The sequence below is a fragment of the Squalius cephalus genome, assembly GCF_949319135.1.
Source record: "Squalius cephalus genome assembly, chromosome: 22".
Lineage (NCBI taxonomy): Eukaryota > Metazoa > Chordata > Actinopteri > Cypriniformes > Leuciscidae > Squalius > Squalius cephalus.
This window is the reverse complement of record NC_137143.1, coordinates 6,983,303-6,999,081: the sequence shown is the minus strand read 5'-3', so window position 1 is coordinate 6,999,081 and position 15,779 is coordinate 6,983,303. Positions and strand designations below refer to the sequence as shown.

Sequence of the window (15,779 nt, the reverse complement as noted above, 5' to 3'; positions counted from 1 at the left end):
GAAAATATTATATTTAAAGGCTAAAAAGCTATTTTAGCAGTCTTTTTTATTATCATTAAATAAAAATAAAAAAGCAATAAACCTAAGTTTTCTTTTTAATTATTAATATTTGAAAAACTTCAAAAGTCAGTGTAGTATGTCTAGAATTTTCTTTATAAGGGAACGTTTTGTTTTTCCTCACTTATGATAAACTCATGTTTATATTATAAAATTTATGAATGTATTCTAACGACTTTGAAAACTTTTCCTTGTGAAAAAGAAATGTGTATTGAACATGCACTTGTAGTGTACTTCAAATTTTAAAAGTATATTTCATAAATGTTTAATACACTAAGGTACATTTTAAAAATGTGCACTTTTTAAGGTTTAACTTTAAAGTACATTTTTAATTATGTTTTAATAATATTTTGTCATGATTTAAATAAGAACACTTATTTTTGTGTTGACTGATATACTAAAGTACACACTTGATTTGAAAATTGCACGTAACATGCAGTTAAGTGTCTGAAAACATTACATTCAGTTTGCAATTAAGTTTATTCTTTTAAAGTATATAATTTCCATTCTAAGTACTCATTTTAAAAGTATGCTAAAGTGCACTTCTTATTCAAAAGGGTATGCTTTTATTAAACCTGAAGTATTTGACCAGTAAAACAAATGTGTAGATGTCTGCAGTTTCACTAATCATGGAAATACAGTAATAATACAATTTAAACGAAAAGTTGGACCAAATATCCTTTTCTCGTTTGTAGTTTTTTTATTTGACTTTTTTTCAATACACTGCTGAAAATGCAACTGTCTTCCTACATAAGAGCTTGTTTGTTTATCATTGATTTTTATTTTTAATATGCAAAAATACTTCCCACAGTCATCATTGTAAAATGTTGTACCGTTTTTTCCACCCCAATGAAAAACTCACTAGATCTGTTTAAATAGGACAAGACATGGTCTATGTTTTGGAATAGCATACTACCATACTACTCATAATATTTCTTAGTATATAGTATGTATATTGTGCATAGTGTGTGATACCTGGATGGCCATTTGCCAACGTATACATGCACAACACACTGCACAGAATACTGTATTCCACAATGCAGTGTATCATATTTTGATGATAAACATGCAATATGATGAGGTCATGTGACAACAATTAGCATAGTACTTTTCCGAACACTTAAGGTTGCATATTTCATACTGTTTCACTTAGTTTTTAATATAAAGCAGTATACAGTAGTGTGCAGTTTGCAGTAGCGATGTGCCCAAAGCCTAAATTCGGAAAGGCACATAAAATGAATAATGCATTCTACGGTGCCCCTAAAGGGACATGTAAGGGTGGCTGCGATAGTCGGTTACATTGCAGTACATAAGATTTCACTTATCACGTAAAGATAGTAAGGAAAGATACTGACAGGATGATGGCATAGAATTTGTTGCTCAAGAGATTCTGAGCATTACTGACAAATATCTTATCTTGTAAAATGTGTGTTCAGTATCGCTGCTCCCTATACATGGAGTACGATTGATCACGATTTTGAAAGTTAAAGTAAAAAAGCAAACACGTGTTCAAAAGGGATTTCAATACCCTGCGAACTGATAGCGGCTCTCTGATGGCTGCAAATTATATAGGCCAACAATTTTAATTACCCAGCTATATAATTGCGAGGGAACGCAAAAGCATTGAAATATATTTTCCTCCCATCTCATTATTTTTTTTCCATCACCATGTCCTTTTAGGGGCTCCGTAGAATGCATCATTTCCTTTCTGAACATAGTATTCGGCTTCAGGCACATTCCTAGTTTGCAGTATGCAAGTATTCCATTCTAAACATAGCCATTGACTGTTCACCATTGAATGTTCAAGTATATATATATATATATCCCAACATTTCAGTCTGTTACAAAGATTCTTAATGTACATCTACACTAATTCACTATGGTCTCAAAAGAGAAGAAGGTAGCCTATTATAAACTCTTCTTTAAAACTCTGGATCTGTGTCACATATCAGCGGACTTCTTCATAATAAGCCCTTTGTTTATCATTCATCTTGTCAAATGTTTTTGACAGAATTTGTTGATGCTCATGATGTGAAACATGAGGTATCCTGGTATTGAATGGCTCAATTTAACTGCATAGGAACATATTTGTCATCCTCTTTTAGTCATACACTATATACAAAATCAACAAAACCAGCAACACAACATCTATCCACACAGTTACTGTGGAATCATGGGAGCAGCCTGAGATTGGACATGGGAACAAGTTCTCTGATTGTTCATCTACTGTCCAGGTGCGTACGGCCAGCTGATGGAGCTTCCAGAGAGCTGCATGTCCCGGATAAGCGTCTCGATTGGCGTCTTGCCTACCAGCCGCATGAAGAAGAGTTGAGAGATGAGATTGGCGGGAACAGCTCTCAGGGCAGGCAGTCGCAGCAGGAGTCGGCCGAAGCGCTGGGGCTGACCCGGATACTGTATGCGCTCGTACTCAGTCAGGGCCACCTGTGCTTTCTCCTGCAGGCTCTCGATGTGTGCCGGATCTGACAGCCCACATGCGTCTGAAGAGGAACACAGAGTTTACAACACAGCTGTAAGTGAAATAACAGTAAACAGCGAGCGCAATGGACATTTGGCATTGTTATTTTCTCTTTTACAAAGATAAGCTTAAAAAATAACAACACTTGGCCTGACTGGGCCTCTTGACTTTTAGAAATCAGTTTGTGAAGAGTGACTTTTAGCATTTTGCTATGCCTGTACTAACATGTTCTGAGGGCTTTTAGCATGTTGCTATGCCTGTAATAAAGTGTTATGAACAGTTATAGCATGTTGCTATGCCTATGCCTTTCCTCACATGTTCTAAGGGCTTTTAGCATGTTGCTTTGCCTTTACTAACATGTTCGGAGGTTTTAGCATGTTGCTATGCCATTACCAAAGTGTTATGAATGGTTATAGCATGTTGCTATGCCAATGCCTTTACTAACATGTTCTGAGGGCTTTTAGCATGTTGCTATGCCTGTACTAACATGTTCTGAGGGCTTTTAGCATGTTGCTATGCCTTTACTTACATGTTCGAAGGTTTTAGCATGTTGCTATGCCATTACCAAAGTGTTATGAATGGTTATAGCATGTTGCTATGCCAATGCCTTTACTAACATGTTCTGAGGGCTTTTAGCATGTTGCTATGCCATTACTAAAGTGTTATGAACGGTTATAGCATGTAGCATGTTATGCCTATGCCTTTACTAACATGTTCGGAGGTTTTAGCATGTTGCTATGCCTTTACTAACATGTTCTGAGGGCTTTTAGCATGTTACTTTGCCTTTACTAACATGTTCTGAGGGCTTTTAGCATGTTGCTTTGCCTTTACTAACATGTTCTGGGAAGTTTTAGCATGTTGCAATGCCTTTACTAAAGTGTTCTAAGGGCTTTTAGCATGTTGCTTTGCCTTTACTAACATGTTCTGAGGGCTTTTAGCATGTTGCTATGCCATTACTAAAGTGTTATGAACGGTTATAGCATGTAGCATGTTATGCCTATGCCTTTACTAACATGTTCTGAGGGCTTTTAGCATATTGCTTTGCCTTTACTAACATGTTCTGGGAAGTTTTAGCATGTTGCAATGCATTTACTAAAATGTTCTTAGAGGTTTTAGCAAGTTGCTATGCCTTTACTAAAGTGTTTTGAGGGCTTTTAGTATGTTGCTATGCCTTTACTAACATGTTCTAAGGGCCTTTAGCATGTTGCTTTGCCTTCACTAACCTGTTCTGAGAGGTTTTAGCAAGTTGCTATGCCTTTACTAATATGTTCTGAATGATTTTAGCATGTAAATATGCCTTTACTGTTATTTAATGCTGCTTTGTGCTATTGTGAGAGGTTTTAGCATTGTTTGCATGTTTTACAAACATGTTCTAAGTGATTTAGCATGTAGTTATGCACTTACTAACATGTTTTGAATGGTTTTTAACATGTTGCTGCTATGCCTTTACTAACTTGTATTGAGGGGTTTTGGAATGATGCTTTGTGTTCACGTGTTATGAGAGGTTATAACTTTTTGCTATACCTTTACTAACATGTTCTGAGATGTTTTAGCAAACTTTCCTAATGTTTTCTGAGGGGTATTAGCATGTGGCTATGTCTTTACTGAATAGTTTTAGCAAATTCCTAAGCATTTAAGAGGTTATACTATTTTCTATGTGGTTAAAAATGTTCTTAGTGGTTTTAAGCAAGTTGCTATGCAGTTTGTAGTGTTTTCGGGGGATTGCTATATGGTTAGTCAAGTCAGAATTTCAGCTCAAAAGCTTCTGTGATTGTCATAGACAAGGCTAAATGCCTCTTGAATGTGGCGAAAGGTAGGCGAAAATGTTAAGTTTGATAACCTACAATATAATAGCACTCCTCTCAAAGACAATGTTTGTGTAAATAGTCTGGGACGAGTCTAAGCAAATTAATTCAAATTTGTATCCATAAGTATAAACCGTAGTAATAGTTATGCATTACTATGAATATCTTGATTTAAAAATGATTTTGGTGAGAATTCTACAAGACTGTACTTTTGGAATATATTTCTAACATTGGTTCATCACTCACCTGGTGAGAAAAGAGCGATGGCTTTCAGACAGCTATATTCAGCAGAATCCACCTGCAGTCGAGCCAGTTTGTCCACCTGGTCCTGGAAGACCCGCACCTGGTCCATGAAGGACACGACGCGGTCAGCGGGCATGGGGGAGGAGTGAAAACCAGCAGCTGCTAGTAGGGGGGCCGTGTGCAGGGGCAGAGCCGATTGAGCTGCATTCAGGATGAACAGTTCACTCCAGCTGAGCCTCAGAAGGGCCACCTGCTCCGACACGGGCAGGTCAGGAAAGTACGGAATATTCCGGGCCCACTCTATGGTACTGAAGAGCAGTCGGGCTGCCAGCTCACATATATTGTCAATGCCCATGATGGAGCTGTTGGCTCCTGTGAGCTGCTGGCCGCACTGGGCTCCGTAGCGGCTGTTGGGGTACGGCTCTGCCCTCAGCAGCTGAGAGATGAGTTCAGACACTGGCTGACCATTATAGAAATCAGCACCCATGCCCGGACCTCCTCCAACATCACCGCCTGCTCCAACCATGGAGGCTGGGCTGATGCCTGCGTGTGAGGGAGGAATTCGACCACGCTGGACCGCTGGAAAATAAAATAAAAAATCCAACAAATTATAAATAAAACAACTCCCTATTCCATTGATGCAAGTAACATGAAACTGGCAAATTTATGTAGGAAATTGTTTTTTTCAGGACAACTGTCAGGTATTTAGTAAAAAATAAACAAGAATGTATTTACAATGTTTACATTACACATATTACTGGTGTGCTGACCTTCTTTCCTCATACCGACCCGGAAGCACTTCTTCAGACGGCAGTACTGACACTGATTACGGTGGTGCTGATCAATCTGACACTCTCTGTTTGACCTGTGAAGGTAATTTAGATACCTTTGAGCCGAGAAAGTACACGAGATAACAAAGCGTAATTAAGATTTAGCACTTTTCCAAAGATAATGAGCGTTCAAATAAACAGAGAAACTGTAAATAGTTGTGAACATCATTTACAGATTGAATTTGTTTTGTCATGTTGCATGATTAAAACAAGATCAAATTCTTAATTAAATAAAAATTCAATAATATTTTTCCTGAATATTATTTAAATGTCTGCTTGGGGTATGTTTACTGGACAACGATGTACTAAATCAGTCTTACTAAGTTTTTCCTCTGTGTTTTCGCGCATTCAGATGACAACGTTGTCAAAACGATTCCCGTCAACACGGATCCGCGAAAACGACTAAAAACACTGTGTTCTACTGCCAGGCCAGTAGTTGGCGATGTCACTTTCTAAAGAAACACCATCCGCCTATAGACTGAATATGCGCATGCGCATTTAGCAACGTTTTTTTGTAGTTTACACAAAGACGATAATGGTATAGTTTTCAAAAACTTTGAATCGCTATTTTAAAACTTTGCATTTTCAGGCCCCCAAAACGTAATTGTGTAAATGAAAGGCCAAAATGCATAAAGTTTTTAGTTTTTAGTTGAAAACGGTGTCGTGTAGTCCTTTTTTCATTCTAGTACTATCCATTCCTGACATGGAAATTTTGTGTAGAATAAAGGCATATCTTGGGAATATTGTTATATTGAGACTTAACATAACTACACAAAACAATCTTAAGTACATATCAGCTTCACTGTAATTTAAGACACAATCACCTTTATAAATGAAAGATTAAATGAATTATCTTGGATTGTATAAGTGTCTCCCAATTAATTGTCTACAACTGCACAAGTAAATTTACAAGAAAAGAAATGTTGTCCATTCATTCCAAAAGTTTCCATGGCAGCAGGGCTAATGTTAGATCAGCTGTAAGAGACCAATTACACACAACATGCACAATTGTGTTTCGACAGCCATGTGCCACATTCAGCTGTAATGGCTGGGTATTTTTGAGGAAATGGAAATGTAGCATGTTACATGTTGCTCGGAACAACACAATCACAGCCAATTAAGTTTGCAGTTGGTTTGCAAAAACTCAGATTTCAGGAACTGTTGGTGATTAAATCACTGGTGGACATGCTGTTGTTTTTTCATACATTTGAACTCTGCTCAACTTCTGTCGCATCGCAGTTTCTGTCACCTCAAAAGTCCAGTTTAAAATGACTTGCGGTTTTTTTGTCATTGTCAGTATTAGTGCTCTTCAATGAGAGATAGCTTGGCTGCGTCCAAAATCGCATACTCTCTTGAGTAGGTACTTCTTTTGAATAAGTAATTACTTTGTGTGTTCGAATGTAATCTGGACATACTACATTCGCCATGTTGTCATTATCATGTGACCTAGCGGCATCAGTTGCATTGCTACACTGCCATTCATAAATCCTCTCCTGCTGCCTACTTTTGCCTACTAGTACTGAGAATTCTTTCACCTACTATATAGTAGGGAAGTATGCGATTTCGGATGCAGCCCTTGTATGGCTAGTCATTTGCTGCAAGGTGTAAGTGACCTGACTGGTGAAATACAATTGTGCTCAAGTAAGAAAGGATTTGATGCAATGTGAAATCAGATCATCTTTACTTGCAGAAAATGGCCTAAATCTTAACATTAGTACTTATTACTTGATTAACATTATAACATGATTACTTTATTTATTCATCTCCTCTATTACAGGCTCTGATTCATGAGTATGTTAATGTTCACTTACATACACTCTAATTTTAATGTCAGTAAGAGGTTAGCAGAGTTCACAGAAAGTTCAGCCAAATTCCTTTGCTGAGCTACATCTGGAAACTGAGCGTGTGATTGGCTGTTGTCTTACCAGTCACAAACCAGTTAATTTATTTTATGTGGGAAAACATGAACCTGTTTGCTTAACAATGGAAGACAGCGTGATAGATAATGCATCTGTGTTTCTCACCTGCAAGTGTAGTTGAGGTTCCGTCTGATGCTCCTTTTAAAGAAACTCTTACAGCCTTCGCAGGTGAAAACGCCATAGTGCTTGCCGCTGGATTTGTCTCCACACACACCGCAGTCCACCACACAGGCCTTGTCCTCCTCGCCACCTTCCACGTCGCTGTTCCCTGCCCGGGGCGAGCTCCCCTCCTCCTCCCCCCGCAGGTAACCTTTCTCAGCGAGTCCATTAGCGCTGCCGTTGGGGTTGGCCCATCCCCCGCTCACCATGGCCATCTCTGTGTACACCAGCAGGAGCTGCTTGAGAAACCTTCCCGCGTCGAGAATTCAGAGCCGCCCCGGAGCGAATCCCTTTAAGCTGCAGACAGTAAGCCCAACAAGTCAGACTTGGAGGAAAAACACGTTTAACAGTACTCTGAAGACCTCCAAGGCTTACCAGGCTGACATGTTATTGCCGCCAAACGTCATATCAAAATCCTGTGAGGGGAGCGCTCATCCCTGTTGCTTTTCTTCATGTCCTCTAACCACAAATACTCTGAAGATCTCAAGATCCCTTTGATTCAATGAGTCAGTTCAGAGTTGGACAGCTTACCTTGCCCTTTTCACAGGAAATGATAAATTACACATAAACACACCCAGACTTCGGGGGAAAAAACAAGCTCATCCACATGCTGCACAGCTCGGAGACGTGGATAAAATGAAACTCCTTCTCAGCTCGCAGCCACTGTGACATTTCACTAGGAAAACCTAGTCGACATGCCCCCTAGTAACCAACAAGTTAAACCAGTTCCTTCTGTGCTGAGAAACACGCCGTTGTGTTTAGAAACGTTACGGGTATTACAGGTCAATTGGGTAGGTTTGACTCAACCTGCCAGTGTTATTTGTATTCATTTGTTTTAATCACCTACAGAAGAAAAATCACTTAGTATCTCGATAGTTTCCACTAATCTCATAAGTGTCTTCTCCAGAGTTTCAGAAGAGTTCCTCAGCAGTGTTCTCTGAAGATACCAATGTCTTTGAACTCAAACATTTCTCATAAAATTCTTCCGAGACCACGTTAACTGAGATATCAACATCCATTTTATAGCTTTATGGTTTAATTGTGGTCTAATTTGTGTCTACTTTTACTTTCCCTAAGGGTTAGGAGAATCTGAGAGTTGATAACTGAGAACTCCAGTCCCCTGAGCTATGAAAGAGCAACATCTGAGCAATAAAATCTGGGGTCATCTAAACTTCATACAGTCCAAAAGAAACTGCCTCCTTTAAACTGCAAGTGAAGAGTTGATTTCCAAACAGCACTAAACCACAATGCCAAACATGCAGACAGCAACCTGGGTAATGATAAACAGAACTCAGCCCCCACCCTTCTCCTCAAGGATCAAAGTTCAAGAAAGTTCCTTGGTCTTTCCCTTTGTTAAACAACACAATCCAGAATGCTCTTTCAACTTGCTTCTCACTGTAGAGAAGGAAGCACCTTTTGACCATGCAGAGGAAAGTCTCAGTACGCTCTGTGCAAATACGACAGAGAGTCCTTCCGTACCTTGTTTCGTCAGTGCCGGTTCGTCCAGCCGTATGGTCTACGGGGCCTCAGCATTTCCAGGAACCGATCCGAAGCTCTTTTAACCGTCTGCCACTTCCCATCCCCTGCTTTTCTCCATTCATCAGTAAATCATGAGATCCAGCAGTCAGGAGAGACAGCTGACCCGAGCGTCTGTGGTGACTGGCCAACAAACCTTGCACTGTTCTCTGTCTCCCTCTCTCCCTCTCTCTCTCTGAGTAGTGGCGGGTGAGCGAGCGTGTGTCTGTGTGTTCAGGGATTTGACACTGCTATTCAAGCCCTCTGGTTGCCATGGTGCCGCCTGCCTTATAAGGGTAATAGAGTCAAAGAGCAGTGAGTGGGCTGTAGCCACTCTACACAAACAACCAGGAATGTGTTACCACACACACGGTTAACCCCTCAAGGGATGACCATAGGTGCACTCAGCATGCATCTTAGGATGGTGAAGACATCCTAAGTGAAGATCTCAACATCAGAAGGTAATGATAAGGTGTGTTAGAGGGATTGAAATCAAATTACATGACAGATTACAGCCAAAGATTTTATTTTAAAGCTTGTTATTTCACTGCAGAAAGTTACTCACCAAACTTTAGCTTGGACAGTGTCAAAAAAACTAAAAACCATGCAGGCCCTGTATTCATCTTATTTCAATCATAACCAATCATAACCTAATATTATTAAAGAAGTCTTTATTTTATATAGATGTATTCTAGGAGAGTACTGAGTACTGTGCTGAGCAGCTGTAAATGTGGTGTATTTGTGCAGTGAAGAGCTTAGAGCTGATTTGTTAATCTGATTTAGAGCTTTTTTAGATCACTCTCTGAGGAGGAAGCTCACGGAAATCTTTTTGTCTTCTCATCTGATTGTTTTGGCTTTTACCCTGCTGAGAAAACTGAAGCTGGTTTGGTCTTAGCTGGTTTTGGTTGGTCTAGCTGGTGTCAAAACTCTCCTAAAACCAGCAAACAGGGTTATGTCAGATGTTACAACCACAAAAGTTTTTTTTTTTTTTAAATAATTTTATAATCGTTTAAATATGTTTACCTTTTTTATTTATTTTCTTTATCTTTGACACTCTTAAATTACTTCTTTGTGATACAGTATATTCTAATACAAATTGATACTATTTCTTTGTATTGATGCTATTTTGTTATTTTCCAAGTCATGTTTATTCTTTTTAATCATTTAAAAATTTGCATCCTACAAATTTCAAATGGCACCTTTTGAGCCATTTGTTCTCTGCTCTCTTTGCTTGCTTTGCTGTGTTTGTTTTCACTCTGTGTTTCCAGGTTTCTGGGGTTGAATTGTTGGTCTTTGATCCGTAATACAGCCTCTCCTGGAGTCTCTCTTTTCAACAAAGGCAATATATATCTCAGATTATCATAGATCATTTACCTAGTACCTAGTATGCGCACACATTGGAACATCCAGTCATAATTTCATAAATTTTATTCTGCCCTTAATTCTTTCCTTTTATCATCTGTATTATAGTATTGGCGTTTACAAAGGTTTTATTCTTATCAGATTTTTCAGGGAAAAGCTTAGTTTCAACGATGCTGTGGCCTTACAATATTAATAGCCCAGACAGTCTGAGCTCTTGGTTCAGGTGTTGAGGAATGTGGTAAGTGGGTTTAAACTTTAACCATTTCATAGGTGTAAAACCATTTGCCCGGGCAACACACAAACACACACTGAACTCAGCATCTATTAGCGTCATGGTGCTCTCTGACCCAAACGAGAGGTCTGTCTCCCGATGTTGTGGGACCTTTGACCTTAACAGAGAGACTGAGCGTCAGACACTGACCAGCACGCCGCAGCAGGCCGTACAGGAACATCTGCTAGGGCCACAGCGGAGCACGGCAGGGCCAAGAATCAACATCCTCCACCCTGAGAAAAACAGAGAAAACTGCCCTCATTCTGTGGGAAAGTCACACTTGAGCAATTGTTATTCAAATAAGTTGACCTCAGTATTGATTACAAGGTTTTTAAAGATGTGTTGCACCAACTAAATATTTAGTCAAGTGTTCCTCTAAACAAAGGTGGAATAATTAATATAATACTTGATTATGTTCCTATAGAATCTATAAAAGTATCACCTTGTCAAGCACTTAACGTTAGCACAAGTAAAGGCATATACTAAATTTTGAACAAAAAAAGTTAAATTGTGTATCTGTAAAATAAAACCAATTTGAATAAAATGTATGTTGTGTTGTGAGTATTTGTAGCGCGTTTCTGTATTTGGTTGTGTTGTGAGTTTCTGTATTTGGTTGTGTTGTGAGTATATGCAGCACATGTGTTGGCAAACTGATGAAGATGTTTTCTTGATTTACTGGTGTTTTTTTCTATTCGTATGCGCTTTCTTCAGTTGCAGCGTGTTGAGCTCTCTCAGCCACTGTAATTTTTGTTAGTTTTTTTGCGATTGATTGCATTAAATTTGTCACTGAAATATTAAACATTTTTAACTGTAATGATTAGCAAAAGTAAATAAATTGCACTAAAAATACAAAACTACCATTTTGTAGCTGAGACAGGGAAAACAAGGGATGGAGCAAGAAGGAGGGAAAGAAAAAAGGGTCAGCTGGGATTATTCAATGGGCTCTAATACGCTCAATGAAGACATCTTATTGGGTAAAGGGATTACAAACATGCTCCCTTTAGGCCCATGCTGCCTGCTTTCACCTCTAAGATTCTTACTCTCTTAATCCGTCTCTTACTAGAAAAGAGAGTTAGGGTTTATGTGAGGTCAGTGTTTGTGTGGTGTAGTGGTTTTGGGTCAGTTAGGGTTGTGCATGGAGACTCCAATGTATCCAATCTGCAATGACACAGTATGTTATTATTTGAAGGGTTAGTTCACCCAAACACTGCCAAGATAATAAAAAAACACTATAAAAGTGGTCAACGTGTCCATGTGCACGCTATAGTCTTTTGAAGCCATTATTGTTTAAAAAGTCAGTGCTCCCTATTCACTTTTGTATACCTACTGAAAAGATCAGTTTGGACATTTTGCTAAATATCTCCATTTCAGTTCCATTAGTTCAGTTTGGAAGGAATGTGAGTAGATGTTTTTATTAATTTATCCACGCTTTAATAGTCTGTAGGACATCTGAAATAAAAGAAAGAGAAAAAGAGAGAACAGAAAAACATTCACTCATTTGATCAGGGTCAAACCTCTTTTTTTATCTGAATAGCAGTATGCTTTACTGCTAAGTACTGAGTGTGAGAGGTTAAGAGTGAAGAAAGGGAGGGCCAGAGGAAATGAGAGGAAAACGGTGTAAGAGGAAAAAGAGAGCATTGACATCTGTGAGAAAAAGAGCATCGGCCAGCCACAATCCGCTCATGCTGTTCAGGGGGAAGCGCATTTAAATGTGACATGATGTTTGGGGTAAATGAGGTGACCTTAACCCTGTGGGTCAGAGCCTGCTGTGTGTGCGTGTGTGCTTTCAAAGCGGGGGTGGGGTCCTAATAACCCATCCCCCGTGCTGTGATTGACAGCTCTTGTTTTTGTGAGTTTTTTCCCAGGGATCGGAACATCCCTAAGCTCTTAAAACACTTTACACGACACAGATGCTGCTGGATTTGTGTGACATGCTCTTCATGATAGATTATCGTATTTGAAGTTCCTGCGTTTTATGACGTCTGTATGGATGTGAATTAGTTATGAATAACTAATAAATAAATAGTGTGCCAAATTTGTAGGCTTATTTTAAAATATGGGTAACACTTCATTTCGATGGTCCACTTTAGACATTCTACTAACTATAAGTGACTTTGCAACTACATGTCAACAAACTCTCATTAAAGTATTAGTAGACTGGCTAATATCTGTTAACAGATGGGATGCAAGCAATGTATACTTTGGGACAAGTATTTGAAACTGATAGTCAGTTCCCTTTCGAATGGTCAGTCGTATTGCGTAGCCATACGCTATGGAGAGAACTCCTTTTCTCTGAATACTGAAGCCTTTTATAAAATAACGCAGTGCTACTGCACAGCCATAACAGTGCTGAGGCTTACTCGCACGCTATTGGCTGGTCAGTAAGAACTGCACGAACCAATGGCAGAGCGGCGTAACTGCGCGAACCAATCAGTGCAAAGCCCGCTGTGCTGAGCGCAGAGCCCACCAGAAGGGGCGGGGCATCTGCCTATAAAAGACGCTAGATTTTGCCATGGATTCAGATTAAATCTCCTTCAGCAACGAATCCTGTACTTCACTGGCGAACTACGAAGCCTACGCCTTCTTCGCCGTGTCTTGAGGAGCCTGTAGCGGAACAGAGAGCGAGCCAGCGGCCATCCTGATTCAGCACGCTCTCCCGCCAGCGATCTCGAGCAAGCTGTTGAGCTGTTTTTCCCCTGTGCTCGGTTAAAGAGCATTTTTCCTCTTCCACACCACACGAGGGTCGACAGCGCCGCCACTCGACACTATAAAAACCCTTAGCCAACCGGGCTGAGTCTTAGAAAGCCATCCCTGGTGTGTCACGATGGGCTATAAACACTTTGCGAGCATAATCCACACTTCGGTGAAAAGCAACGTGTCTTATGCCGCCGTGCCGAAGTGATGAGCTTATTGGGAAAAGGGTGAGAAGTACATGGATGCAGCGCTTTCCCCTTTGAGACAAATGGGAATACACTACCTCGACGACTGGCTCGTTCTGGCCCGGTCGGAGGAGGAACTGAACCATCACAGATCTGTGCTCCTCAGTCATTTAAAATGCCTACGACTCAGAATAAATACAGCCAAGAGCTCTCTGCTTCCAAGGAAGAGGATTTCCTTCCTGGGTGCTGTTTTAGACTCGGCCCAAATGAGAGCGTGGCTGTCAGACGAGCGACTCGCGGGCTCGTTCCCCCCCAAGCGTGGCGCCACGGCTGCATCAGAGCCCTGGCCCCCTGGTCTAGTCCCAGTCTCTTCGAGTCAGGGGTAAGCTTGGTAATGGTCTCAAGACGGATGGTTGTCACCACGGATGCCTACAACACAGGATGGGGTGCTCTGTGCAAGGGCGAACCGGCCTCCGGCTCTTGGACAAGTACGGAGGCGTGGCTGCATATCAACTGCCTAGAAATGCTGGCGGTTTTGCTGGCCCTCAAAACCTTCCTACCACATCTAAAAATTCACCATGTCCTGGGCCGAACGGACAACACGACAGTTGTGTCCTATATAAACCGCCAAGGTGGGCTCAGGTCGAGACGGCTGTACAAACTGGCCAGGAGTCTCCACTTATGAGCACAAGGCAACCTGCGCTCACTGAGAGTGATGCACATGCCGGGCAGACTGAACCAGGGAGCAGATATGCTGTCCCGGGGCAACGTGTCCCCAGGAGAATGGACCCTCCATCCCCAAACGGTTCAAATGATCTGGAATGTTTTTGGGAGGGCAGAGGTAGACCTCTTTGCCTCCAAAGACAACTGTCATTGCCCGATATATTTCTCAAAGAGCAGGGAGGCGCTGGCCCACAACTGGCCCAGCCTTCCCCTTTACACTTTTCCTCTGGTCTCGCTCCTCCCTCAGGTCATAAAAAGGATCAGGGAGGGCGGACATTCAGTCCTACTCGTGGCCCCTCTCTGGCGGACCCAACCTTGGTTCCCCGAGTTGATTCAGCTGCTCACAGCAGCCCCATGGCCGATACCCCTGAGGAAAGACCTCCTTTCTCAGGCGAACAGGACGATTTAGCACCCCCGTCCCAAACTGTGGGCCCTCCACGTATGGCCCCTTGACGGGAGTTTACGGACCTCCCAGCAGGTGTCCTAAACACAATCAGCGAGGCAAGAGCTCCGTCTACGAGACGCCTCTACGCTCTGAAGTGGTCTGTGTTCTCTGACTGGTGCTCAGCCAGGAACCAGGACCCAGTCTCGTGTGAAGTATCACTGATACTTCCTTTTCTCCAAGAGCTGCTGGATGCAGGCCGTACTCCATCCACGCGCTCAAGGTTTATGTGGCAGCCATCGCAGCCTCTCATGCGCCGGTGGCTGGCCAGTCAGTTGGGAGGAGCAACATGATTGTCTGCTTCCTGAGGGAAGCTAGAAGGCTCAACCCTCCACGGCCCCCTACGGTGCCCTCCTGGGATCTATCCACGGTCTTTCGGGCTCTTAAGGGACCTCCATTCGAGCCGCTACAGACGGCCGAATTGAAACTGCTCTCGCTCAAAACTGCACAACTGTTAGCTTTAGCACCAGTTAAGCGAGTGGGGGACCTTCAAGCGCTCTGTCAGCGCTTCCTGTCTGGAGTTTGGCCCGGCTGACTCTAAAGTCATCCTCAAACCAAGACACGGCTATGTGCCCAAAGTGCTATGTTGAATGCTCCGCCCAGTACACAGAGCAGCTCTTTGTGAGCTTCGGTGGCCGCACCAAAGGGCTTCCGGTCACGAAGCAGAGATTGTCCAGATGGCTGGTTGACGCTATCGATCTGGCATACGCTACTATGGGCCTGCAATGGCCCATAGGCGTTACAGCTCACTCCACGAGAGGCATGGCCTCCTCCTGGGCATGGTCCAGTGGAGTTATGCGAGCCCGGCCCTTCATAACTAAATTATGCCTTTGGCCGGGCGTCTTTATGACTTGGTATCCCTGCACTGCAGGTGCATGTCTCTCTGTGTGAGTGAGGCCGACCCCTTATATTAGGGCCCTTGGCCCATTTATCATGACATGTCATAGCTCTTGCTTTGGACCCTTATGCAAGCATCCAACTTGAGTCGTTGCGCTTATCATAGCACGGCGTGATTATATTGGTTCCACAGAGCATATAGCTATGCAATTGACTGACCGTTCGAAAGGGAACATATCGGTTACTGGGGTAACCTCGGTT

The 15,779-nt window shown here is 41.8% G+C and overlaps 2 protein-coding genes across 4 annotated transcripts in view; both read right to left on the bottom strand.

The window, feature by feature from the left end:
* Nucleotides 1-520: 520 nt before the first annotated feature.
* nr2f6b (nuclear receptor subfamily 2, group F, member 6b) lies at nt 521-9,234 on the bottom strand. Of its 2 annotated transcripts, none has more exons than XM_079858364.1 (5): nt 8,969-9,234; nt 7,436-7,786; nt 5,352-5,446; nt 4,585-5,160; nt 521-2,555 (listed from the first exon to the last, which is right to left on the bottom strand). In XM_079858364.1, the coding sequence occupies exons 2-5, from the start codon at nt 7,702-7,704 to the stop codon at nt 2,281-2,283; spliced, it is 1,215 nt and encodes a 404-aa protein (XP_079714490.1). In that variant the 5' UTR covers nt 7,705-7,786; nt 8,969-9,234; the 3' UTR covers nt 521-2,280. The 2 variants fall into 2 exon arrangements, with proteins under 2 accessions (XP_079714490.1, XP_079714491.1); XM_079858365.1 differs by lacking the exon at nt 8,969-9,234 and adding an exon at nt 7,865-8,116 and having other exon boundaries at nt 529-2,555.
* The window catches only part of ushbp1 (Usher syndrome 1C binding protein 1), a 21,180-nt gene continuing 14,613 nt past the window's right edge, over nt 9,213-15,779 (bottom strand). The window contains exons 14-15 of one of the 2 annotated variants that reach the window (XM_079858360.1): nt 10,788-10,870; nt 9,213-9,291 (exon numbers count right to left, since the gene is read on the bottom strand). In XM_079858360.1, coding sequence (XP_079714486.1) covers nt 10,822-10,870 — 49 coding nt within the window. In that variant the 3' untranslated portion in view covers nt 9,213-9,291; nt 10,788-10,821. Of the gene's footprint in view, nt 9,292-10,415; nt 10,871-15,779 lie in introns of those variants that run through there. The other variant, XM_079858359.1, reaches the window with a different exon arrangement.